The 25,885-nt window shown below is 49.8% G+C and overlaps 2 protein-coding genes across 2 annotated transcripts; one reads left to right on the top strand and one right to left on the bottom strand.

Annotated features, from left to right (window-relative positions):
* Positions 1 to 1,458: 1,458 nt before the first annotated feature.
* LOC123446444 (protein NRT1/ PTR FAMILY 5.10-like) lies at positions 1,459 to 11,818 on the top strand. Its single transcript, XM_045123047.1, has 3 exons — positions 1,459 to 1,660; positions 1,774 to 1,991; positions 10,440 to 11,818. Exons 1-3 carry the CDS (start codon positions 1,570 to 1,572, stop codon positions 11,727 to 11,729), a joined length of 1,599 nt encoding a protein of 532 aa, XP_044978982.1. The 5' UTR covers positions 1,459 to 1,569; the 3' UTR covers positions 11,730 to 11,818.
* A 263-nt stretch (positions 11,819 to 12,081) lies between these two features.
* LOC123446421 (amidophosphoribosyltransferase, chloroplastic-like) lies at positions 12,082 to 14,042 on the bottom strand. Its single transcript, XM_045123035.1, has one exon. It carries the CDS (start codon positions 13,970 to 13,972, stop codon positions 12,335 to 12,337), a length of 1,638 nt encoding a protein of 545 aa, XP_044978970.1. The 5' UTR covers positions 13,973 to 14,042; the 3' UTR covers positions 12,082 to 12,334.
* Between the last annotated feature and the right edge of the window lie 11,843 nt (positions 14,043 to 25,885).

The raw sequence follows: 25,885 nt of genomic DNA, 5'->3' as shown, positions 1-25,885 counted from the left end.
CACATGTATACTATTTATGTGAAAAAACAAAACATTTTACTTACACGCGTTGTACAAAAAAGACAAGTCTGTATTTTAAAATGGACCAATGTTTTTTGTTGTTGGGCCGTATTTTCTTAGCAACTTACAAATATAATTTTTTAAACGAATTTCATGGGTCCGTGATGCACACATACACGTTTCCACAGTATTGTTTTGGATTTTTTAAACTTCTAGATATAGTTTTTGATTTGTTTGAAAATAATGACCTCCATGATGCCCGGGCACCATAAGTCTCCACTCCTTCTTAGACACTCTTTTGCTATATAATAATGTATCTGACAAATTCACTTTATTTTCTATCATGGTTTTATAAATACCATAAGCTCAATTTGTATATGAAAAATATAAGAAGAAAACAACAAAATATGCGACTCAATGGTGTGTGTGTTGTGTGTATGCTGATTTGAGGGTTCATTTTTTGTCAATTTTGGACTCTCTTTTGCTATATAATAATGTACTCCCTCTGTAAACTAATATAAAACTGTTTAGATTACTAAAGTAGTGTTCTAAATGCTTTTATATATATTAGTCTATGGAGGGAGTATCTCACAAATCACTTTATTTTTTGTCATTGTCTGAAAGTCATGTTTTAAAGATAAATGGCAATGCGAGACCAAGGAATACAATAGCTAACGCAAACAAACAAAAACAATTAGTATTTTTTAACAAAAGTTTGTCTATGTTTTTCTAAAAGTCGCTATATTCTGAACTCTGAAGATTGGCTTTCCATGCATTGACAGTGTTGGTTGAATTTTAGTTGATTCCAAGCATTTTTGCTTGTGTAAACATGAAATTTAAATTCAAAACAAAGAAATTTCATGGAAAGAATAACTTCCATGTGACATCCAAACATATTTTTTTTGTTTGGAATCTTATAGAATTAAATTCATATTTTGTCATAATTAGACCTAGGATTTAATATAATAAATCTTAGTATCCTAAATAGTTGTAAACAACCACATCTTTTTTCCATCCATGCAACCCTACCACGTCATAAGTTATGCATGTTAGCTATAAATTATGTTTTTTTTGATTAACATATAGTCCTGCTTACATTTTTAACTAAATTTTGTCATAGACATTATATAGATTAGACGCTTGGTGCATACATATGTAAATTTCATTTCACAATTTTGTTGTGAAATGACATTTTGTTAACTTCAACTCAAATAAAAAATATCGCTTCGTACATCATTCATTCATGTTGGTACATGCTTCACATCGTTTGACTGTTTTGGAAAGGAAAATCGAGAACCATTCTTTGTGGTTGGTTTCGCATCAACACGGAAGGTATGGTCTAAATTCAATAGATTTGGAGTCAAGGACTTTGTGACATTAGAATCGCAAACCAACCTGTGATGTGATTGAACAGGGTTCAGCGTCTGTGTTGCGTTAAAGAAAAAACACGAGAATCGCCAGGCCCGCGTCTAACAACCACACTCTCGTCCCACCGCTAATCACTCACCTCAAGTCATCGGCTGCTCAGCCAACCGCGCATCCTCAATCGGCGCCCAGGCAGCTAGCCATATGGCGCAAGGCTTCGAACCGCTCCTCCCCCGCGCCGGCCACCGCCCCCGCCCCGCCACCGGCGGCTGGAGGTCCGCCCTGTTCATAATCTGTAAGCCTCCCTCATGCCACGATCTCGCCCTCTCCCTAGCTTGCTCTCCTCGTCTCGATCTGCCAATCACGGGCGCTAACAAACGCTTTCCGCGTCCGGGGGCTCGATCCAAGGGGTGGAGGTGGCGGAGCGGTTCGCGTACTACGGCATCTCCTCCAACCTCATCAGCTACCTGACCGGCCCGCTCGGTGAGAGCACGGCCGCAGCCGCCGCCGCCGTCAACGCCTGGTCGGGCGCCGCGTCCATGCTGCCGCTGCTCGGCGCCGCCGTAGCCGACTCGTGGCTCGGCCGCTACCGCACCATCGTCGCCTCCTCCCTGCTATACATCACGGTCAGCCAACTCCGCACAACGCCCCCTGATTCGTTCCGTTCATCGACGCCAAGCACAACTTTCTTCCTTCTCCTCAATCAACTTTTCTGTGGATTTTTCTCGGTAGCTTTTGGTTGAACGATAAGGAGTTTATTGGTCCAAGAAATTTCGCACGAGTGGCGCATGGCATCGTATAGTAGTAGTAGTATTTTTGTTGAGAATATTATGATTGACAGGGATGTTTTAAAATTTCATTGTTTTGGTCCGGTGGACACCACAACATAGTGCTTCCCACGTCGCTGTGCTCATAAATCAGCTGGACCGGGTCGATCTTCCTTTTTTTGCGAGGGTACCGCGGGTCGATCTTTGAAGATATAATAATGTGCTGAACTCTAAACCTTTTTCTTTTCTAACGACACGACTTTTTTCTTGAAACACATGATCAACACTCCCGAGTTAAAAATATATATTACTCCCTCCGTTTTAAAATAAATGTCTTAATTTTGTATTAACTTTATATAAAATTGTATAAAACACTTATTTTAGGATAGAGGAAGTAATTTTTAGCCTTTTCGATGAAGAGGTATCATGAAAAAAAATCATAAATGATAAGTGTCACACGTTTGGCACAAAATACATCGACGTTTTTTACAACTAAAAATACCATTAAGTAAAATCAAAATCAAAAAAAAAACTGAAACTTGTCATCTGCAAAGAAAGTTGTGCATCATTAAATTTATTTAAAGTTGTCGTGTGTTCGTATCACACGTATGGCACTTATCTGAGTCCTTAATTTTCTAATGTGCACCCCATGTGCCAGAGGCCTTAGGCACCCCTAATCGTCGTCCCTAAAACAAATATACCAAACCATTTCGATACAGGAGCCGGCCATTTAACCATACCCTTATATGTTGGTCCGATCCGGCTAAACTCTTTTGAAACATATAGCAATATGGAGCAAATTAAAATGTGGTGTTTATATCGCCTTGTCATAATCAAAAAAGAGTGGATGTTTATAGTGCACATGATCACAAAAATTCCAGTCTGGCAGTCGTGCAAAAAACATGCATTTTTAGCCTCCTACACTAGTTTCCCAGGCCTCCTCGCTCACTCTGTCGTCGGCTTCTGCTCATCAATTGTCTCCTTTTAGCCACATTCATTTCAGTCACCAAACGCTTCAACATCTTGACACAAACGGCATGCACGATCATCGCTGCTTCACAATCCAACTCGTCGGTCCTCATGGTCAACATTTTTGTCTCCCATGAAGCGGGCACGAGCTCAACTCTCCTCTCTTCAAGCTTGATCTTCTTCTCTTCGAGGTTGACCTTAATCTTGGCCGCTGCCATCAAGATGGTAAACCTCCCAGCCTTCTTTTGCCCCTTCACTTTGGAGCGCTTAACACTGACACATGCATCCTCCTTCTTCGCCAAGATGCCCTCAAATCTCTTCGCCATCTTGGTCCCGCCCTTCTCGCTTCTCCTTCTTCTCCTCTCACTTTTTTTCCCGTAATCCCCTTTAAACCTTCCCGGGTGGCTCTTTTGTTGAGTCGGTTGGACCACCTGTTTCTTCTTCATTATCGATGCCTCAGGTCTTGAAGAAATTGGCAATGTCATTTTGCCACTTGGGTTGCCCATTCTTTGAACCAACAATGCATGAGGATAAAACTCTTCTTCTCCACCATCAAGAATAAGTTACACGCAAGAGATGGCTATAAAAAAGGCATTGGCAACAATGTGCATATCCGATCAAATGACAACACATAGAGCATAGTCGGCCAACAAGTTGCATATCCAACCAAATGACATAGAGCATAGCCGGTCAACAAGTTGTATATCTCATCAAATGACATAGAGAATATCCAGTCAACAAGTTGCATATCTAGCCAAATAAAGAACCCATATAACAACTTGCTTGTCCGTGATTTGTGCACCACTTGGTCACCGACCGACGAGTTGTTTTAAATGGCATCAATACTTGCCCACGGCCTTTTGGATGATGTATCATCAATGATGATTGAGTGACTTTGTCCCATGATTGTGGGTGGTTTCGCTGCAGTAGGGCTCGAAATTCTCGTGTTTATGGAACGAAGAAAGAATGTTGGCCCAAAATGTTGTGCCCTTTTGCCCCGCGCCATGGTTCACATCAATGCCACTGACCAACCATGTGTTGCACAACAATGCATCGCCCCTCATGTTAAAACTTCCTCTTCTACTTCTCTTCTTTGGATCAACTGGTCGTTCCTCTGAATCAATATCTTTGTCGTTGTCATGCTCCGGCTGCTCGGTGTAAGAGTATGGTTGCTAAGTGTACATGCCGAGTTGTTGGGCATGCAGCTCCTTCTCTGAGTCTTCCACTTGCGCGTCCTCGTAGCAACCCCGCCTCCGCCTCTATCGTGGATCATATCCAACACATGTATGTATGTGTCGCCATACGCCATCTCGCCCATTTGAGAGATACCAGCATATAGAGAGCAGGCACCAAGGGCGTGTTTGGTTCCTTTAGTCTACAATAGCTGCATTGCATAGCCTTCTCAACTCAGCCTGGTTGAGCAAAGACAGCCTCAAATGCACCATCTGCAAGTTGTTTGGTTGCCTGCATGCCCTCTTGGCTGCATGGGCTGAACCAAACTGCTTCGTGTTTGGTTGCCTGCATGTTAGTGGACAAACCCAAGGCATGGTGTTTGGTTGTATGCAATGCTTGGTGTGTGGTAACCTCTTTGGCTAGTTGGTGAGGTTACTAGCACACTTCGGCACAACCATGTACCACACATCATAAGCAGAGCAGAGCATAAATAGAGCTTCAGCTACTCATAGTTCACAACGATAGTTCAAACAATTCAACGCATAAACCATAGTTCAAGCAGACTTGATAGTACTTAAGAAGGAGGTGCCCCGGCCCTAGTCCCTGGCGGCGAAGGCTTCGTCGTGCTTCCCGCACTTGTTGACCACCTCAATGCCATCGTCGTCGAAGATGATGACCTTGAGGGTGTCGGGAGTCGGGATCTTGAACGTCACCATGTAGCCGATATTGATCTGATGAACGGACGCGAAGGTGGCCCAACCCTGATCCAGGGTCACCCTGCCGTTCATCAGCTTGACCGTCACCCTCCAGGAGCAACCAGTGTTGTTGTTCAGCTTGAACTCCGTCGGCACCGTGACTAAGTGCTTGGTGAAGTCCAGGGGCATGGCGATGCACTCAAGCTTCGGTGCAAGGATGACCTTGCAGGAGTGAGTTGGGCCACCCTCCTCATGGTAGTGGCCGTAGTTGCGGCGCTTGTTGCTGGGGGGATCCTCCATGCGCTCGTCGTCGCCAACCGTTGGCGTCTTCGGTTCTTCCTCGACGGTGGGCGGCAGCAGCACCTCGGGCATTGGATGAATCGCCGCCTAGCCCTTCTTGTCAACGGCTGGGAGCACCTCCGTGCCCATCTCATTGCTCTCCTCGATCTGCACACAATTCATGGAGTCAGGCACAAACAAAGTTCATGGCTCATTGAAGAGCATGTAGTTAAGACGGCATGACTGTCACTCTTCCTCCTCTCCACCGCGCCTATATTTACTGACCACCACTACTCACCCACCCCCTCTCTTCTCTCACTATCAAACTTCCTCCTCTCCATCGCCATGAGCTCCAGCTCCAGCTCCAACGACAACCCCTTCCCTTGGGGTATTGACTGGAGGGCCTTCTTCCTCGGGTGGTCGAATGGTGACCGCACCAAGTTTGGGAACACCATGGAGGTGTGCTCGAACTTCGGCTCCATGCCTGACATGTAGAAGGAAACTGATGTAGTGCTCATGAGAGCCACTGCACAAGAGTTGAAAATGTTGATTCCTAACCCAGCGAAGGGCGCGATGGCAGTCCACATCATTCGTTGGGCCATGAATCAGGCCGTCTCCGATGACGCTAAACAGAGGAAGAGGTGGTCCAAGTACAAGAACTACTGGGCTCCTAATGACCGTCGTGCCGCAGTGTACTAGGAGACGGCAATCGTGTCGCCGGCAGTCATCGGTGGGGATCCTAAGGAGGAGGAAGAACCGGTGCAACTGCCGATGAGGGCGTCGGAGGCAGGCCGTCGTATCTGGCAGATCGACCTCAACTCCGCCGAGGACGACGATGACCCACCACCCCGTAGGCGATGGACAAGAAGATGAAGGCGAGCCACTCGACCGGCCGATCTGTACGCCTCAACTGCGCGGTTATGAACTAGTATGAACTAGTATGAAGTGCCATGCTTGTGTACCTCTATTCCCCATTCCCCTCTCCGTCGTGGATCGAATCTACCGTCAGATCGAACGCGAAAGGTAGTGCATGACGAACAGAAAAGTGTGTACCCCATTGTCGCGGGCCAGATGATGATCCGCTTGTCGGTGATGGAGTCTGGTGGTCTTCTTTCTCTCCTCCGATCCGCCGCCGCCGGTGAGATTGGAAGAGTGGGGGAGGGTGGGGAGAGGGAGCGGTGGGGGCGGTGAGGCCAATAACTATCAGCGCTTCGGGAAGCAACACGGCTTCTCGAGAATGGCCGCGCGCGTGCAACCGTCGCCGCCCACGTGCACCGCTCGGGCTTGGCTTTGGAGAAACTGCCGATTCGAGCGTTCCGAGGGAGCCAGGCCGAGGAGTGCTTTAAAAATCATGTCATGTAGGCCCAATAGTGTATGCAGCCAACCAAACAGCATGTTTTCTTCCCGCGTCGGCCTAGTTGGGCCTCATGCACGCAACCAAACGCGCCCCAAGCTTAAGCACACTCGACGTTCGCGATCGGACAAGCTGAGGGGACAAGTCAAAGAAATGGAGCGGCACGGGTTGACGTCGATGCAGTATGGTGTGTACCCAATAGCGAAGGTCGGGGACTGCTAATGTCAGCCAAGTTGATTGGCGGCGTAGAAGTCGACGAAAAAAGGGTTTTCCCCTGCTTTTTATTACAAAGCAACCAACCGATACATCCAGCTTGCTCGGGCCACACCACAAGAAAGCCCAAACAAAAAATAAAAGAAATAAAAAGAGAAACAAATGCCGACACCGGCAGATTGACTAGGAGAAGAAGACCGGCAACCGCTGCAACCGCCGGAGAAGTACCATCGCGTCCCAGCAGTCCGAAGCGTCGCGCACCAAACAACACCTCCAAGAAGGAACGGGACGATGTTGCCGCTGTTGCCCGGACAAGTCCTAGGGTTTCCCCCGGTACGCGGAGGGTAGTGGAGGAGGGGGTATCCCCGACGCCCTTCAGAAAGGCCGACGGCACCAGCAAGCGTCACCGCGCCGGTGCCGGGCAAGCCGACAGGGATTTCTCCCGATCCACAACCACCACCACCATCCCACACACTTCGTTGTGCACCATCCACTCAACCGCCCACCAGTCTGTCCACCACGATTACCGGGCCACCCTCGCCGTCTCACTGGAGCTGCCAACACGAGGCATGTAAGAGAGAAGGAAACAACGGCCACGGAAGTGGCCATCACTCGATCGGAGGGAGGGGACAACCTCCACCGCCAACGCGGAGCCGACCGGACGCGATGACGAGGACTTGCCAAGCCCTACGGCCTGGCTAGGCCCACTTAGGCCCAGACAGTCCCTGTCCCCACGCTGCAGCTCGCCGACCGACGCGGTGAACACCGCCACAGACCGTCGCCGCCTCGCCCCATGAGGGAGCGGAACCGCCGAGCGCTGAGCAACCGGCCCGCCCAAACGGGCCCAGATCTGGGCTTGTTGGGCGCCACCGGCCGCCAGCGCCACCACGCTGCCCCATGACCAACGGCCGTGCCACCGCGTCGAGAGCCGTCATGGCACCGCCTCCAACGGGCCACACCGCCGCCAGCCGCCACCGCCCGAGCAGGGGCACCGCGTGCGCGGGGAAGGGCAGACCCGCCGCCACCAGCACCACCCGGGCAGGGCTCGGCGGCGAGGGGAGGAGCCCCTCACCGCCTCGCTCGGAGAGGCGACGCGGTGGCGGCGTAGAACTTGGGCGGCTGACATTGCTCTGGCCAGGACGGTGTGTGCATTGACTGTTGCAGGGGCGGCGCGTCTCTGGCCCCCATCGCTGCCCCCGCCACCGTGCTTTTTACCATCCTCTTGATCATTTGCCTTCTTGTTTAGCCGGCGGGTTTGCTGTGTCGCCGAGGCAACGCCGAGTCGATTGCCTGGTGGAGCTACTGTCACGAGCCATGCGACCTCGGGTTTTCTTTTCCAGGTTCAATTTGTTCACCTGCTGGATTTTGTTTCTTGAATATATTGGCGTGTGCATATTGATGCAGAGGCCGTTTTTGAAGGAATTTTTTGGCACTTGGGCTAAGCCTGGCCTGACAGAGTTGATGCAAGTACGGTCTGAAATGTGAGAAAAAAAATAAACGACACAGTTGAATCGAAGACAATATCCATGGCAATCTTCTTCGGCAGAATAATGGAAGCAATCATTCCATCAAAGGTAGAAATGGATGTTTTCGTATGGAGTAAGAATGTAAGATAAGAGTCCCAACAATGTAAAGCCAAAGGGCAATCCCAAAAGAGACGTATAAATGAGAACGTTGTTTTAATGACCGAGCTCACTCGAGCTCAAATTCTTTGTAAATTTTTTGGTTTTAAAAAATCTAAAATAAATTATGCAAGTAAACAAGGATGTTATGTGTGTGTGTAAATTTTTAGGATGAAATACCTTGAAACGCGATATGTCAAAATAGACAAATTAATGGCCTGGACAGATGAATATTATCATATGTTAAAAAGCCCCGAATTTGTTTTGTTTTTGCACAGCCTTTATTTTAACATATTTTTTCCTGAAAATTTACACACATGTATGTTATTCCTTCATGCATATCTGTAAAAAAATCAGAAATTTTTAAACTTAAAAATATGAATTATGATGGACAGCCCGGTGCATGTAGCTTCCGCTTGGGTCCGAAAAAAGGGTCCAACCACATTGGATCCACTGTACGCGGTCTTTTCCTACATTTCTGCAAGAGTCTATTTCTAGGATTTGAACCCGTGACCTCATGGTCACAAGGCCGCAGATGTACCACCGCCACAAGGCTTCCCTTCCAAAAATATGAATTGTGGTGAAATTTGAATTTGGAATTTGGAGGCCTCCGTGGAGGCCATGGAGGCCGAGCTCCAACACCAAATTTTCCATATAAATGTCCTAAATATTGTCATTGCATAGAGCACAGGTGTATGAAGGATGGAGGGAATTCCTTGTGTTTATTCTGTCATATAATAAGAGCCAAAGGAAGACGCTTTTTGAGATCAGTGAAAAGAATACTTTATATCTCAGAATTATGGGTACTTCTCCAGTCTTCTAAACAGACAATGAGCAGGCTCCCTTTTTCTCAAGGACTTGTACATTTTCACGGATGAGTATTCAGGGGATTTTCCAACTTCCACGTATAGGTCCATTTATCAGGTCCATCTGCCAGGTGCATGTGCATGTGCATCTACTGAATGTGATGCTGAAGTAATTGAAATTGATCGAATGCTTATATGAATTAAGGTCAATGAAAATGTTCACTGGCATCTTCAGTATGTAAAAAAACTTCCAGCAAGATCACGCCATTGATTGCAAAAGAGTGTAGTTCAGGATTCTGATTTCCCAAAGTTATAATGTCACAAAAGAACAGAGTTTCCATGGCCAATCATGGAAGTAGCTATTTTCTTGTATTCATGCATGAGTTTGAGCAGACTTCTCCACCAAAAAAAAGCAAACATTCTGTCATGAGGTGGCACATTTGAGTAATAGGTCTCACAACTTAACTTGACCCACATTCATACCATATTTTCTCTAGAAATAGTGTCTCGTGTATTGTTTGTTTGCTCCACAACTGATAGTAGGATGGGCAAAGTAGTAGTGGAAAACTGAAAACTGATTTGACTAGTTGCAATTTGCCTCCATAAGTTTCATAGAAGATTCACGAATGTTAAGAGGATTTCCAGGAAATGGACTAAAGTTCTATATAACTTCACAAAGTTTTGAGATGGATCGTGCAAGTTTCATTGAATTTCACAAAATCCATTGGATTCAGACATGTTTGTGCATAGGTTTCACAGATTCTCTTGTTTCAACTAAGTTTCAGACAATTTCAAAAATATTTCAATTAAATTTTACAGGTCCATTCAATTCCATACATGTTTGTAGTAGTTTAGTTTCACAAATCCATATTGCGTTTTCATTATAAAAAATCCATACTGATTTTCCCTCAAAGCAACAGAACCCATGTTTTGCTGGGGTATTTTGCACAGCTAAAAGTAACATGTCCATAAGACATAGAACTAGTAGCTACACCACACACCCCTCACTGGTTCAACAGCATGTTTTAATATGGATTATATGGGCAGATGAAATTTGTGTAGTAATTTTGGACAACTTGTGTCATCACATGCAACATTCATGTATGATTCGTGCTTCAATAGTGTCCCTAAAGCTTTTGACACAAAGTCTCACTAGTTTCAGTTCTTCTCAACCGAACTGGAAAAAAAATCTGCAGGGCCTCGGGATGCTGGCGCTCTCGTCCATGTTCTCGTCGCCTCAGAGCCAAGAATGCAGACTCGCCGCAGACGGCCGGCGAGCCTGCCCGCGTTCCTCCCTCCAGACGGCTTTCTTCTACGTCTCGCTCTACCTGGTGGCCATTGCGCAGAGCGGCCACAAGCCCTGCGTGCAGGCCTTCGGCGCCGACCAGTTCGACGCGACGGACCCCACGGAGTCGCTGTCCCGGGGCTCCTTCTTCAACTGGTGGTACTTCGGGATCTGCGGCAGCGCGACGGTGACCATCGCGCTCATGAGCTACGTCCAGGACAACGTCAGCTGGGGCATCGGCTTCGGGGTGCCGTGCATGGTCATGGTGCTCGCGCTCGTCGTCTTCCTGCTTGGTACCAAGACGTACCGGTTCTACGACCACAAGGACGCCGGTGCGTTCTCTCGGGTCGCCGAGGCCTTCAGGGCGTCGAGGAAGAGGTCGCCGGAAGGTGTCTGCTCGTTGGTCGAGCATGCGCATGGCGGGAGCGCGGAAGATGCTGTTGTCGTGGAGGAGGTGAGGAGCATGGCGAGGCTGTTCCCGATATGGGCGACGTGCCTGCTCTACGGCGTGGTGTTTGCGCAGCCGCCGACGCTGTTCACGAAGCAGGCGGCGACGCTGGACCGGAGGGTCGGATCATCGGGGTTCCAGATACCGCCCGCCGCGCTGCAGTGCTTCATGGGCATCAGCATGATCACCTGCGTCGCGCTGTACGACCGCGTCCTGGTGCCCGTGGCGCGCAGGGTCACCGGCGCCGCCCTGGGCATCACCATGCTCCAGCGGATCGGCACGGGCATGGCCCTGGCCGTGGCCGCACTGGTGGCCGCCGCGCTGGTGGAGATGAGGCGGCTGAGCGCCGCGGTGGACGCCGGCGTGGTGGACCAGCCGGACGCGGCGGTGCCCATGAGCCTGTGGTGGATCGTGCCGCAGTACGTGCTCCTGGGCGCGGCGGACGTGTTCACCATGGTGGGCATGCAGGAGTTCTTCTACGACCAGATGCCCGGCGCGCTCAAGAGCCTCGGGCTGGCGCTCTACCTGAGCGTCCTCGGCGTCGGCAGCTTCATCAGCAGCTTCCTCATCTCGGTCATCGACGGCGTGACGAGGAGTGGCGGAGGGACGAGCTGGTTCGCCGACAACCTCAACCGGGGTCACCTCGACTACTTCTACCTCCTCCTTGCTGCGCTCACCGCGCTGGAGCTTCTCGCTTTCCTTTACTTCGCAGCTTCTTACGTTTACAAGAGAAAGGCCGGCAATGTTCATTGACACATTGACCGGGCGGCGAATTGTGTATACCGACAATTCCACTATTCATGTGCTGAGATCCTTCCGGGCAGCAATATTTCAGCTTTACATTTACTGTTACTATTGCTATGAGCTTATTACTGAAGCACAGACACACTTGAACGCGGCACTCTATTATTCAGACGAGCCAGCCTGAAGACATGGGCGCATGACGATACTCACAACTCACAAGTACCCAGGCATATAATAAACTTGACTAAAGACGATAGTAGATTCGTCCATCCCGAATTCTTGATTCTGGGATTTCAGCACCAACTTTGCACTTGAAAGTGGTAGCTGAAGATAGTATCAGCGATGGCAAACATCGGTCATCTTCGCCAGTTCGGTGTCAACCATTGCAACAACTTAGAGTAACTTTTACATCAGGGATAGAATTCATGACCAAATGATGTTGCAGGCATACAAATTTCGCAAGCCTGCCCAGAGGTTTCATTCAACTAATGGAACTGGGAGGCTCCGGCTCCCTGATGATCTTCTCTAAAGAAAAATTCGCAAGCCCCTACCCGTAACTGAACCTGGGAGCATAATGAGCTGACTGAAGCAGAGGAGCTGGGCAGAGCAGATCACTAGTCTTCGTCGTCGAATTCGGCGGCCGGCTCCGGCAGCGTGGGCAGCACGGGGTACTTGCGGGAGAAGCAGGCGTCGCAGTAGTCCCCGGCCTCGTCGCCGTAGATGCCGTGCAGCTTGTCGAGCGAGAGGAAGGCGAGGGAGTCGCTGCCGATCTCCCGCCGCACGCCCTCCAGGTCCATCCGGTTGGAGATGAGCTCCCCGTCGCTGGGCGTGTCGATGCCGTACAGGCACGACCCCACCACCGGCGGGCTGGCGATGCGCATGTGCACCTCCCGCGCGCCGGCGTCGCGGAGCAACCGCACGATCTTGCTCGACGTGGTGCCGCGGACCAGGGAGTCGTCCACCACCACCACGCTCTTGCCGCGGATCACGCCGCGCACGGGCGCCAGCTTCAGCTTCACGGCCAGGTCGCGGATCGCCTGCGTCGGCTGGATGAAGCTGCGCCCGCTGTAGTGCCACCGGATCAGGCCCTGCTGGAACTCCAGCCCCGACTCGCGCGAGAACCCGAGCGCCGCGTAGAACCCCGAGTCCGGCACCGGGATCACCACGTCCGCGCCCGCCGCGGGGGACTCCTCCGCCAGAGCGCGCCCGAAGGCGGTGCGACGCTCGTGGACGTCGTGCGAGAAGACAACCGAGTTGGGGAGCGAGAAGTAGATGTGCTCGAAGACGCAGGCCCGGCGGGGAAGGCGCGGGACGAGGCAGGCCGAGGACACGGACATGTCGCGGCGGTCGACCATCACCACCTCCCCGGGCTCCACCTCGCGCTCGTAGGTGGCGTCGATGAGGTCCAGCGCGCAGGTCTCGGACGCGAAGGCAACGGCGCCGTTGGCGAGGCGGCCCAGTACCAGCGGGCGGAACCCGTGCGGGTCGCGCACGGCGAACAGCTTGTCGGCGGTGAGGAAGAGGAGCGAGTAGGCGCCCGCGAGGCGCTCGCAGGCGTCGCAGATGCGCGCGAGCAGCGGGCGCGAGAGCGAGGTGGAGATGAGGTGGAGGATGACCTCCGTGTCGGAGGTGGTATTGAAGATGGAGCCCCGCGCCTCCAGCTTGCTCCGCAGCGCCTGGTAGTTGACGAGGTTGCCGTTGTGCGCCACGGCGACCTGGCCGAACCTGTAGCCCGCCAGGAACGGCTGCACGTTCCGCAGGGACGCGGCGGCGCCGGCGGTGGAGTAGCGCACGTGGCCGATGGCGGCGGGACCGGGCAGCGAGGCGAGCCTGGACGGGTCGCCGAACACGTCGGCGACGAGCCCCAGCCCGGTGACGGACTTGAGCTTGCCGTCGCCCCCGGCGGCGACGATCCCGGCGCCCTCCTCCCCGCGGTGCTGCAGCTTCTGCAGGCCCAGGTAGCAGAGCGAGGCCGCGTCCGGGTGGCCCACGACCCCCACCAGGCCGCACTCCTCGCGCGGGTGGTCGTCAGATTCGTCGTCCGCCCCGTAGGAGAACGGGGTCACGCGGTCCGGCAGGAGCGCCCCGGCCGGCGGCGAAAGGCGGCCGCGCAGGGCGAGAGGGGACGGGTTGGGGGCGTACCTGAGTCGCTGCCTCAGCTGCTGCTGGTGGTGGTGCTTGGAGACGACGGGGGTGGTCTGGTGGTGATGGAGGAGGCGCGACGTGGACGGGGCGGTGGCGGCCATTCCCATTCTTGTGCTGGTGGGGGGGAGGGGGGGATTGCAGGCGGCGGCTGCGGCGGCGGCGAGGGGTTTGGGGAGATGCCCCTCTGAGTGCGGGTCAAGGGGCGGGATTTTAAAGAGGTTTTTGGTCGGCTCGTCTCCGCCGTAGGATGCGATGTGCTCGGATACCGTCGGTATCGTAGTAGTCTGTGTACCTCCGTTGTGTCAGGCAGAGATACTGAGTGGTGGGGCCACCGATGAGGCAGGCTGTGCTGTCGATCTCCCGAGCACTCGTCGATCGTTGGACTTGGACCAGTGAGGTAATCGCGGGCCAAGTGCCGCCGTATGGTCCATTTTCTAATTCATCCACTTGAGTGCAGCTTGTTTCAGGGATGGGATTTCTAATAAGTTGAGAAAATTGCATCGATTTCTCTATTACAATTAGAGCAACTTCAACGGATGATTCATTTTGTCCGCGTTTGGATCACGCGGACGAAAAAATCTCCCCACCCGTCGATCTAAATGGACGCGTGTTCGCTTTTCGTCCATCCATCCGACTATTTTCTGGCTCATTTTTGAGCTTGATTTACTCAGCGCACACATGAAACGGATGCGCGTGTTGCGCGCCGACTACTCCTCCTGAACACCATTCGTTGGCAAAGCCTTCGCCATTTCCCTCCACTTTCCCAAAACCCTCCCGTCCGCGCGCGTCCCCTCGCCGCTCACCATGGACAACGACATCGATGCCGCTGCTGGCCTCGCCTCCCTCGCCTCGTCCGACATCACGACCGCCACCTCCCGCAAAGGCAAACCTCGCACCCCTCGAAAGACCACCACCGCGCCCAAGAAGAAGAACGAGCTGACGCCCAAGGAGCGGGCTTGGGAGTCGGCGAAGAGAAAGGGCCGGAGGCACGTGGAGGGCTCAAGGGACGAAGCAACGGCCGTCGCTGCCATAGCCGCGGCAGCGCAACGGGAGGGTACCGCTGCACGCGTCACGACGGCAACAAGGGAGGCGATTTTGTACCTAGGGTTAAACCCTGGCCAGCACGGGCTCGCCACCGACATCGCCCACCGAGCACCGAAAAAGGGCCAGGTGGTTCCTACGCCAAGGCCCGGGGAGCGGGTTGTGTTCGTCTCCCACTTCCTCTAGGGACTAGGATTCCCGCTTCACCCCTTCGTCATGGGTCTGATGTTTTACTATGGGGTGGATCTTCATGATCTCCCCCCAAATTCCATCATTCACATATCGTTTTTCATCATCGTTTGCGAAGCTTTTCTGCAGGTTTGTCCGCACTTCGATCTCTAGCTCAAGGTCTTGTTGGGAACGTTGCATGGGAAACAAAAAAATTCCTACGCATACGAAGACCTATCATGGTGATGTCCATCTACGAGAGGAGATTAGATCTACGTACCCTTGTAGATCGCTAAGCGAGAAGCGTTAAGAAACGCGGTTGATGTAGTGGTACAGCTTCGTAATTCAAATCACCATCATCCCACGATCCGTTCCGATCTAGCGCCGAACGGACGACACCTCCATGTTCAGCACACGTACAACTCGACGACGATCTCGGCCTTCTTGATCCAGCAAGAGAGACGGAGAAGTAGATGAGTTCTCCGACAGCTTGACGGCGCTCCGGTGGTGATGATGATCTACTCCTGCAGGGCTCCTCCCGAGCTCCGCAGAAATCTGATCTAGAGGTAAAACTATGTGGAATAGGTTTGAGTTGCATGTGGCAAAGTTGTGTCTCAAAAACCCTAAAACCACCAATATATATAGGAGGAGGGGAGGGGCTAGCCTTGGGGCACAAGGACCCCAAGGGTGCGCCGGCCGAAGGGAGAGGAGGACTCCTTCTCCAATTCGGTTTGGCGAAGGAGGAGTCCTCCTCTTCCCTCTTTCCTTTTTTTCTTCTTTCCTTTGGTTTTTTCACTTGTGGCGCCATAGCCCTCTTGGGCTGGCTCCACCAGCCCACTAAGGGCTGGTACACCACCCTGGGGTTACTGGGCTCATTCCCGGGTGGGTGGGCCCTTCCCGATGAACACCCGGAACCCATTCGTCACTCCCGGTACACTGCCGGAATTACCCAAAAATTTCCGGCGACCAAATGAAATCATCCTATATATCAATCTTCGTTTCCGGACAAATCCGGAAACCCTTGTGACGTCCGCGATCTCATCCGGGACTCCGAACAACATTTGGCAACCACACATATAAGTCAACTATACTTAAAACATCATCGAACCTTAAGTTTGCAGACCCTGCGGGTTCGAGAACTATGTAGACATGACCCGAGACACTCCTCGGTCAATATCCAATAGCGGGACGTGAATGCTCATATTGGATCCTACATATTCTCCGTAGATCTTATCGGTTGAACCTTAGTGCCAAGGATTTATATAATTATGTATGTCATTCCCTTTGTCCTTCGGTATGTTACTTGCCCGAGATTCGATCGTCGGTATCCGCATACCTATTTCAATCTCGTTACCGGCAAGTCTCTTTACTCGTTCCACAATACAAGATCCCGTGACTTACACTTAGTCACATTGCTTGCAAGGCTTGTTTGTGATGTTGTATTACCGAGTGGGCCCCGAGATACGTCTCCGTCACACGGAGTGACAAATCCCAGTCTTGATCCATACTAACTCAACGGACACCTTCGGAGATACCTGTAGAGCACCTTTATAGTCACCCAGTTACGTTGCGACGTTTGATACACACAAGGTATTCCTCCTGTGCCTGTGAGTTATATGATCTCATGGTCATAGGAATAAATACTTGACACGCAGAAAACAATAGCAACAACATGACATGATCACATGCTACGTTCATAGTTTGGGTCTAGTCCATCACATGATTCTCCTAATGATGTGATCCAGTTATCAAGTGACAACACTTGCATATAGTCAGAAAACCTTGACTATCCTTGATCAACTGGCTAGCCAACTAGAGCCTTGTTAGGGACATTGTTTTGTCTATGTATCCACACATGTATCTATTTTTTCATTCAATAAAATTATAGCATGGATAATAAACGATTATCTTGAAACAGGAAATATAATAATAACTATTTTATCATTGCCTCTAGGGCATATTTCCAACAGGTCTTTGGTGTTAAGCCGAAGTCGTTCAGTAGCCAGCATAACGACTACGGTGGGGTGATGACCCACAAGTGTAGGGGATCTATCGTAGTCCTTTCGATAAGTAAGAGTGTCGAACCCAACGAGGAGCAGAAGGAACTGACAAGTGGTTTTCAGCAAGGTATTCTGTGCAAGCACTGAAATTATCGGTAACAGATAGTTGTGTGATAAGATAATTCGTAGCGAGTAGCAAGTAACAATAGTAACAAAGGTGCAGCAAGATGGCCCAATCCCTTTTGTAGCAAGGGACAAGCCTAGACAAAGTCTTATATGAGGTAAAGCGCTCCCGAGGACACATAGGAATTTCTGTCAAGCTAGTTTTCATCATGTTCATATGATTCGCGTTCGCTACTTTGATAATTTGAAATGTGGGTGGACCGGTGCTTGGGTGCTGTCCTTACTTGGACAAACATCCCACTTATGATTAACCCCTCTCGCAAGCATCCGCAACTACGAAAGAAGAATTAAGACTAAGTCTAACCATAGCATTAAACTAGTGGATCCAAATCAACCCCTTACGAAGCAACGCATAAACTAGGGTTTAAGCTTCTGTCACTCTAGCAACCCATCATCTACTTATTACTTCCCAATGCCTTCCTCTAGGCCCAAATAATGATGAAGTGTTATGTAGTCGAAGTTCACATAACACCACTAGAGGAAAGACAACATACAACGCATCAAAATATCAAACGAATACCAAATTCACATGACTACTTATAGCAAGACTTATCCCATGTCCTCGGGAACAAAAGTGACTACTCACAAAGCATAAGTATGTTCATGACCAGAGAGGTATTGAATAGAATTAAGGATCTGAACATATAATCTTCCACCGAGTAATCCAACTAGCATCAACTACAAAGAGTAATTAACACTACTAGCAACCTTACAAGTACCAATCGGAGTCGCGAGACGGAGATTGGTTACAAGAGATGAACTAGGGTTTGGAGATGAGATGATGCTGATGAAGATGTTGATGGAGATGAGTCCCCTCCAATGATAGGAGTGTTGGTGATGACGATGGCGACGATTTCCCCCTTCGGGAGGGAAGTTTCCCCGGCAGGACGGCCCTGCCGGAGCTCTAGATTGGTTCTGTTCAAGTTCCGCCTCGTGGCGACGGCGTCTCTTCCCGAAAGCCTCCTCCTGATTTTTTCTGGGACGAAACCCTCCTTATAGAAAAAGATGGGAGACGGAGGGGCAACAGGGGGCCCACAAGCCACCTAGGCGCGGCCAGGGGGGTAGGCCGCGCCTGGCAGGCTTGTGGCCTCCTGGTGGCTCCCCTCCGGTACTTCTTTCGCCCAGTATTTTTTATAAAATCCAAAATAATTCCTCGTTGATTTTCACGGCTTTTGGAGTTGCGCAGAATAGGTATCTCAAACTTGCTCCTTTTTCAGACCAGAATTCCAGTTGCCGGCATTCACCCTCTTCATGAAAACCTTATAAAATAAGAGAGAAAATGCATAAGTATTGTACTGTAAAGTGTAATAACAGCCCATAAAGTGATAAATATCAACATAAAAGCATGATGCAAAATGGACGTATCACGGGGCCAGAGGGCACACTGATCGGCACCATCAAGAACTGGCCGAAAGAGTGGTTCTATATCATAGAACCACGAGAAGAAAACTAGACAACGCCCGCGGAGTTCAGGTCTGGTCCCCCGGTGAGGCTGACCTCATGGGTCGGGAAAGGCTTGGAATTGGGGCTCGTCTTTGGATGTGCAACAGCTGCAAAACCACATCAGGCAAAAGGAGGAGTCCAATATCCGGCTGGCCAATGTGGTTCAGGTCGCACTCCATCACCGTATCCTTCCCTGTCAGCAATGGGACAACCCGATGTGGTCTCACAAGGCCGACGAGCCTTGGACGGTGCTCGGGTTCTACCGCACCACCCATGAAGACCTATGGCGGGTGCTGCTTAAACCGCAGCAGGAGTTGTCGGCCGAGGATGAAGATACTGGCCTAGACGACAATACTCCCCTGGTGGAGGTACGTCCAGCTCTTTTATCCACTCGGAGCTTTGATTTTGTTAAAGATCTTATTATCATTTCTCTTTTGGAGGAGTGGCTGGACGTGGCCAAGAACATCGAAGGCCCAGCTACCCTGCCCGAGGACCCCCGGACTCCTCTAGTGGAGCAAATGCTAGTAGAGTCGTCGTATGTGGCACCAGACAACAAGAAGACGGAGACCCGCGGGGGTCTCTGTTCAAGGGGTCCTCCGGATACGAACTTCGAGGACACCCATGCCTCCTCTACCCATGATGGGGAGGAAGTGGATGAGGAGTGAAAGGATGTGGATGTCGCCTAGAGGGGGGGGTGAATAGGCGCTTTAAAATAATTAAGGTTTAGGATTGAACAAATGCGGAATAAAACTAACGTTTAATATGTCAAGCACAAAACCTACAAACAACTAGGCTCACCTATGTGCACCAACAACTTATGCTAAGCAAGATAAACAACTAAGTGATAGCAAGATATATTACAAAGAACAATATGTCTATCACAAAGTAAAGTGCATAAGTAAAAGGTTCGCGTAAGAGATAACCGAGGCACGGAGAGACGATGATGTATCCCAAAGTTCACACCCTTGTGGATGCTAATCTCCGTTGGAGCGGTGTGGAGGCACAATGCTCCCCGAGATGCCACTAATGCCACCGTAATCTCCTCACGCCCTCGCACAATGCAAGATGCCGTGATTCCACTAAGGGACCCTTGAGGGCGGTCACCGAACCCGTACAAATGGCAACCCTTGGGGGCGGTCACCGAACCCGTACACGTGGCAACCCTTGGGGGCGGTTACCGATACCCGTCCAAATTGCTCGGGGCAATATCCACAACCTAATTGGAGACCCTGACGCTTGCCCGGAGCTTTACACCACAATGCTTGAGCTCCAAGACACCACAAAGCTTCTAGGACGCCAAAGCATCCACGAAGAACAATATCTAGGGTACTAAGTACCAAAGGTAATAAGCTTCTCAAACTTCACTTCCACGTATCACCGTGGAGAACTCAAACCGATGCAACCAATGCAATGGCAAGAACACACGAAGTGGTCAAGTCCCTCACACTCAAATCCCTCCACAACAACGAAAGCTATGGAGAAATATGAGAGGAAGAACAAGGAGCTCACAAAGAACTCCAATATCTAGATCCAAGGGGTTCCCCTCACATAGAGGAGAAAGTGATTGGTGGAGATGTGGATCTAGATCTCCTTTGTCTTTTCCCTCAAGAACAAGCAAGAATCATTGGAGGGATTGAGAGTTAGCAAGCTCTAAGAATGTCAACAATGGAGGTAGAACAAGAGCTCAACGGATGGATGAGACCAAGGGGGAAGAAGACCCCCTTTATATAGTGGGGGAAGGAATCAGACCGTTACCCCCACTTACAGCCCGAGCCCAGCGGTACTACCGCTGGCTCCAGCGGTACTACCGCTGGCTCCAGCGGTACTACCGCTGAACCTCCGGCGGTACTACCGCTGGCTGCAGCGGTACTACCGCTGAGCCCATGGTAGCGCAAAGAAACTACCGGGTGGTTGGCCCGCCAAGAAAGTCTTCGCAAAAAGTCCGACGCAGTACAACCGCCAAGATGACGGTACTAAAGTCTTGGAGCGGTACTACCGCTGACCAGGGGCGGTACTACCGCTGGGACAGAGGTACTACCGCCAGCTCTAGCAGTACTACCGCTAGGGCCATCGGTACTACCGCTCGCCACTGAAACAACCATAACTTTCGCATACGAGCTCCGAATCGAGCAAGCCCAAGCTTGTTGGATTCAGGACAACAAGGGCTATCGAGAAATCTTAAGACCATGCAGATATGAAAATGCCAATTATATAGAGATGTGAGTGTTCTATGAATGAAGAACCGGCAAAAACTCCAACATCGAAAACATCATAGTAGATGCATATGGACTCCGTTTTCGATGAACTCGAGCTTGTCACGAAGATGACCATAAGCTCTAAAACTCACAAAAAGAAACACAAAACAAGAACCAAGAAGTATGATGCAAGGACGCAAATGGTTTGAGCTCTCAACGAACGATACGATCAAGCTACTCACTTGAGAGCCCCCCTTGACAGTACAGTAATCTATCCTAAACAGAAAACCTATCAAGGGCAAACCTATACCTTGCACCTCGTCGTCTTGAGCTAGATGATGATGATCTTGGCTTCCTCAAGATGGACCACCTTTCTTGATTGCGTTGGCTTGATGAAGACTAGTTGATTGCTCCCCCATACTCACTATGGGTGAGCCACTCTTCAGCATATCTTCACAAGTCCATTGCACACCGCAATCTTGATGACGATCACCACTTGACGTCATCCTTCATGGGTTGTATGAGATCTTCCTCTAGACGCAAGCACATGGAAACACACCTAACCCCCACATAGAACCCTCACAAAGACCATGGGTTAGTACACAAATACGTACTGGACAATGATTACCATACCATGGGATCACTGTTGGAATTATGCCCTAGAGGCAATAATAAATATAGTTATTATTATAATTCCTGTATCAAGATAATAGTTTATTATCCATGCTATAATTGTATTGAATGAAGACTCATTTACATGTGTGGATATATAGACAAAACACCATCCCTAGCATGCCTCTAGTTGGCTAGCCAGTTGATCGATGATAGTCAGTGTCTTCTGATTATGAACAAGGTGTTGTTGCTTGATAACTGGATCACGTCATTGGGAGAATCACGTGATGGACTAGACCCAAACTAATAGATGTAGCATGTTGATCGTGTCATTTTGTTGCTACTGTTTTCTGCGTGTCAAGTATTTATTCCTATGACCATGAGATCATATAACTCACTGACACCGGAGGAATGCTTTGTGTGTATCAAACGTCGCAACGTAACTGGGTGACTATAAAGATGCTCTACAGGTATCTCCGAAGGTGTTGGTTGAGTTAGTATGGATCAAGACCGGGATTTGTCACTCCGTGTGACGGAGAGGTATCTCGGGGCCCACTCGGTAATACAACATCACACACAAGCCTTGCAAGCAATGTAACTTAGTGTAAGTTGCGGGATCTTGTATTACGGAACGAGTAAAGAGACTTGCCGGTAAACGAGATTGAAATAGGTATGCGGATACTGACGATCGAATCTCGGGCAAGTAACATACCGAAGGACAAAGGGAATGACATACGGGATTATACGAATCCTTCGCACTGAGGTTCAAACGATAAGATCTTCGTAGAATATGTAGGATCCAATATGGGCATCCAGGTCCCGCTATTGGATATTGACCGAGGAGTCTCTCGGGTCATGTCTACATAGTTCTCGAACCCGCAGGGTCTGCACACTTAAGGTTCGACGTTGTTTTATGTGTATTTGAGTTATATGGTTGGTTACCGAATGTTGTTCGGAGTCCCGGATGAGATCACAGACGTCACGAGGGTTTTCGGAATAGTCCGGAAACAAAGATTGATATATAGGATGACCTCATTTGATTACCGGAAGGTTTTCGGAGTTACCGGGAATGTACCGGGAATGACGAATGGGTTCCGGGAGTTCACCGGGGGGGCAACCCACCCCGGGGAAGTCCATAGGCCTTGGGGGAGACACACCAGCCCTTAGTGGGCTGGTGGGACAGCCCACAAGTGCCCTATGCGCCAAGGAGAAGAAAATCAAGAGAGAAAGAAAAAAAAAGGAGGAGGTGGGAAGGAAGGGGGACTCCCTCCCACCAAACCTAGTCCAACTCGGTTTGGGGGGGGGGGGAGAGTCCTCCCCCTTGGACTCGGCCGACCCCCTTGGGGCTCCTTGAGCCCCAAGGCAAGGCCCCCTCCCTCCCACCTATATATACGGAGGTTTTAGGGCTGATTTGAGACGACTTTTCCACGGCAGCCCGACCACATACCTCCACGGTTTTTCCTCTAGATCGCGTTTCTGCGGAGCTCGGGCGGAGCCCTGCTAAGACAAGGTCATCACCAACCTCCGGAGCGCCGTCACACTGCCGGAGAACTCTTCTACCTCTCCGTCTCTCTTGCTGGATCAAGAAGGCCGAGATCATCGTCGAGCTGTACGTGTGCTGAACGCGGAGGTGCCGTCCGTTCGGTACTAGATCGTGGGACTGATCGCGGGATTGTTCGCGGGGCGGATCGAGGGACGTGAGGACGTTCCACTACATCAACCGCGTTCTCTAACGCTTCTGCTGTACGGTCTACAAGGGTACGTAGATCACTCATCCCCTCTCGTAGATGGACATCACCATGATAGGTCTTCGTGCGCGTAGGAAAATTTTTGTTTCCCATGCGACGTTCCCCAACAGTGGCATCATGAGCTAGGTTCATGCGTAGATGTCTTCTCGAGTAGAACACAAAAGTTTTTGTGGGCGGTGATGTGCGTTTTGCTGCCCTCCTTAGTCTTTTCTTGATTCCGCGGTATTGTTGGATTGAAGCGGCTTGGACCGGCATTACTCGTACGCTTACGAGAGACTGGTTTCATCGTTACGAGTAACCCCCTTTGCTCAAAGATGACTGGCAAGTGTCGGTTTCTCCAACTTTAGTTGAATCGGATTTGACCGAGGAGGTCCTTGGATGAGGTTAAATAGCAACTCATATATCTCCGTTGTGGTGTTTGCGTAAGTAAGATGCGATCCTACTAGATACCCTTGGTCACCACGTAAAACATGCAACAACAAAATTAGAGGACGTCTAACTTGTTTTTGCAGGGTATGATTGTGATGTGATATGGCCAACGATGTGATGTGATATATTGGATGTATGAGATGATCATGTTGTAATAGAAATATCGACTTGCACGTCGATGGTACGGCAACCGACAGGAGCCATAGGGTTGTCTTTATACTAACGTTTGTGCTTGCAGATGCGTTTACTATTTTGCTAGGATGTAGCTTTAGTAGTAATAGCATAAGTAGCACGACAACCCCGATGGCAACACGTTGATGGATGATCATGGTGTGGCGCCGGTGACAAGAAGATCGTGCCGGTGCTTTGGTGATGGAGATCAAGAAGCACGTGATGATGGCCATATCATGTCACTTATGAATTGCATGTGATGTTAATCCTTTTATGCACCTTATTTTGCTTAGAACGACAGTAGCATTATGAGGTGATCTCTCACTAAAATTTCAAGACGAAATTGTGTTCTCCCCGACTGTGCACCGTTGCTACAGTTCGTCGTTTCGAGACACCACGTGATAATCGGGTGTGATAGACTCAACGTCCACATACAACGGGCGCAAAACAGTTGCGCACGCGGAACACTCGGGTTAAGCTTGACGAGCCTAGCATGTGCAGACATGGCCTCGGAACACATGAGACCGAAAGGTCGATCATGAATCATATAGTTGATATGATTAGCATAGGGATGCTTACCACTGAAACTATACTCAACTCACGTGATGATCGGACTTGGGATAGTGTAAGTGGATCATGAACCACTCAAATGACTAGAGAGATGTACTTTTTGAGTGGGAGTTTGGCATATAATTTGATTAAGTTGAACTCTAATTATCTTGAACATAGTCTAAGTCCACTTTGAATATATTTGTGTTGTAGATCATGGCTCACGCGACAGTCATCCTGAATTTTAATACGTTCCTAGAGAAAGCTAAGTTGAAAGATGATGGAAGCAACTTTGTAGACTGGGCTTGTAATCTTAAGCTAATCTTACAAGCTGGGAAGAAGGATTATGTCCTTAATGCTGCGCTAGGAGATGAACCACCCGCTACGGCTGATCAGGATGTTAAGAACGCTTGGTTAGCATGTAAGGAGGACTACTCAATAGTTCAATGTGCAGTCTTGTATGGCTTAGAACCGGGACTTCAACGTTGCTTTGAGCGTCATGGAGCATTTGATATGTTCCAGGAGTTGGAGTTCATCTTTCAGAAGAACGCCCGGATCGAGAGGTAGGAGACCTCCGATAAATTCTATGCTTGCAAGATGGAGGAAAACTCGTCTGTCAGTGAACATGTGCTCAAAATGTCTGGGTACTCAAACCGTCTAGCTGAACTGGGGATTGAACTCCCTCAAGAAGCTATCACTGACAGAATCCTTCAATCACTGCCGCCAAGCTACAAAGGCTTTGTGTTGAACTACAACATGCAAGGGATGAACAAGTCTCCCGGCGAGTTGTTTGCGATGTTGAAAGTCGCAGAGTCTGAACTCCGTAAAGAGCATCAAGTGTTGATGGTGAATAAGACCACTAGTTTCAAGAGAAACAGCAAAGGCAGGAAGGGCAATTCGAAGAAGAGCGGCAAGCCTGTTGCCAATCCGCCGAAGAAACCCAAAGCTGGTCCTAAGCCTGAAACGGAGTGTTTCTATTGCAAGGGTATGGGTCACTGGAAGCGCAATTGCCCCAAGTATCTGGCAGATAAGAAGGCGGGCAAAGAAAAATCAGGTATATTTGATATACATGTTATTGATGTGTACTTAACCGGCTCTCGTAGTAGTGCCTGGGTATTCGATACCGGTTCTGTTGCTCATATTTGCAACTCGAAACAGGAACTGCGGAATAGGCGAAGGCTGGCGAAAGATGAAGTGACGATGCGCGTAGGAAATGGTTCCAAGGTTGATGCAACCGCCGTCGGCACAGTGTCACTTCAGCTACCGTCGGGATTAGTGATGAACTTAAATCATTGTTATTTAGTGCCTGCGTTGAGCATGAACATTATATCTGGATCTTGTTTATTGCGAGACGGTTACTCTTTTAAGTCAGAGAATAATGGTTGTTCTATTTCTATGAGTAACATCTTTTATGGTCATGCATCGAATGTGAGAGGATTGTTCATATTGAATCTTGATAGCGATACGCATATACATAACAT

This window comes from Hordeum vulgare, chromosome 1H (assembly GCF_904849725.1).
Source record: "Hordeum vulgare subsp. vulgare chromosome 1H, MorexV3_pseudomolecules_assembly, whole genome shotgun sequence".
Lineage (NCBI taxonomy): Eukaryota > Viridiplantae > Streptophyta > Magnoliopsida > Poales > Poaceae > Hordeum > Hordeum vulgare.
This window is presented reverse-complemented; position numbering and strand designations above follow the sequence as displayed.

Excerpts from the sequence above, each read along its gene's own strand:
- LOC123446444 (XM_045123047.1), top strand. The coding sequence starts at position 1,570 with ATGGCGCAAGGCTTCGAACCGCTCCTCCCCCGCGCCGGCCACCGCCCC. Across the intron at positions 1,661-1,773 it reads GTCCGCCCTGTTCATAATCT|GGGTGGAGGTGGCGGAGCGG; the intron begins GTAAGCCTCCCT and ends GCTCGATCCAAG. Across the intron at positions 1,992-10,439 it reads CCTCCCTGCTATACATCACG|GGCCTCGGGATGCTGGCGCT; the intron begins GTCAGCCAACTC and ends AAAAATCTGCAG.
- LOC123446421 (XM_045123035.1), bottom strand. The coding sequence starts at position 13,972 with ATGGGAATGGCCGCCACCGCCCCGTCCACGTCGCGCCTCCTCCATCAC.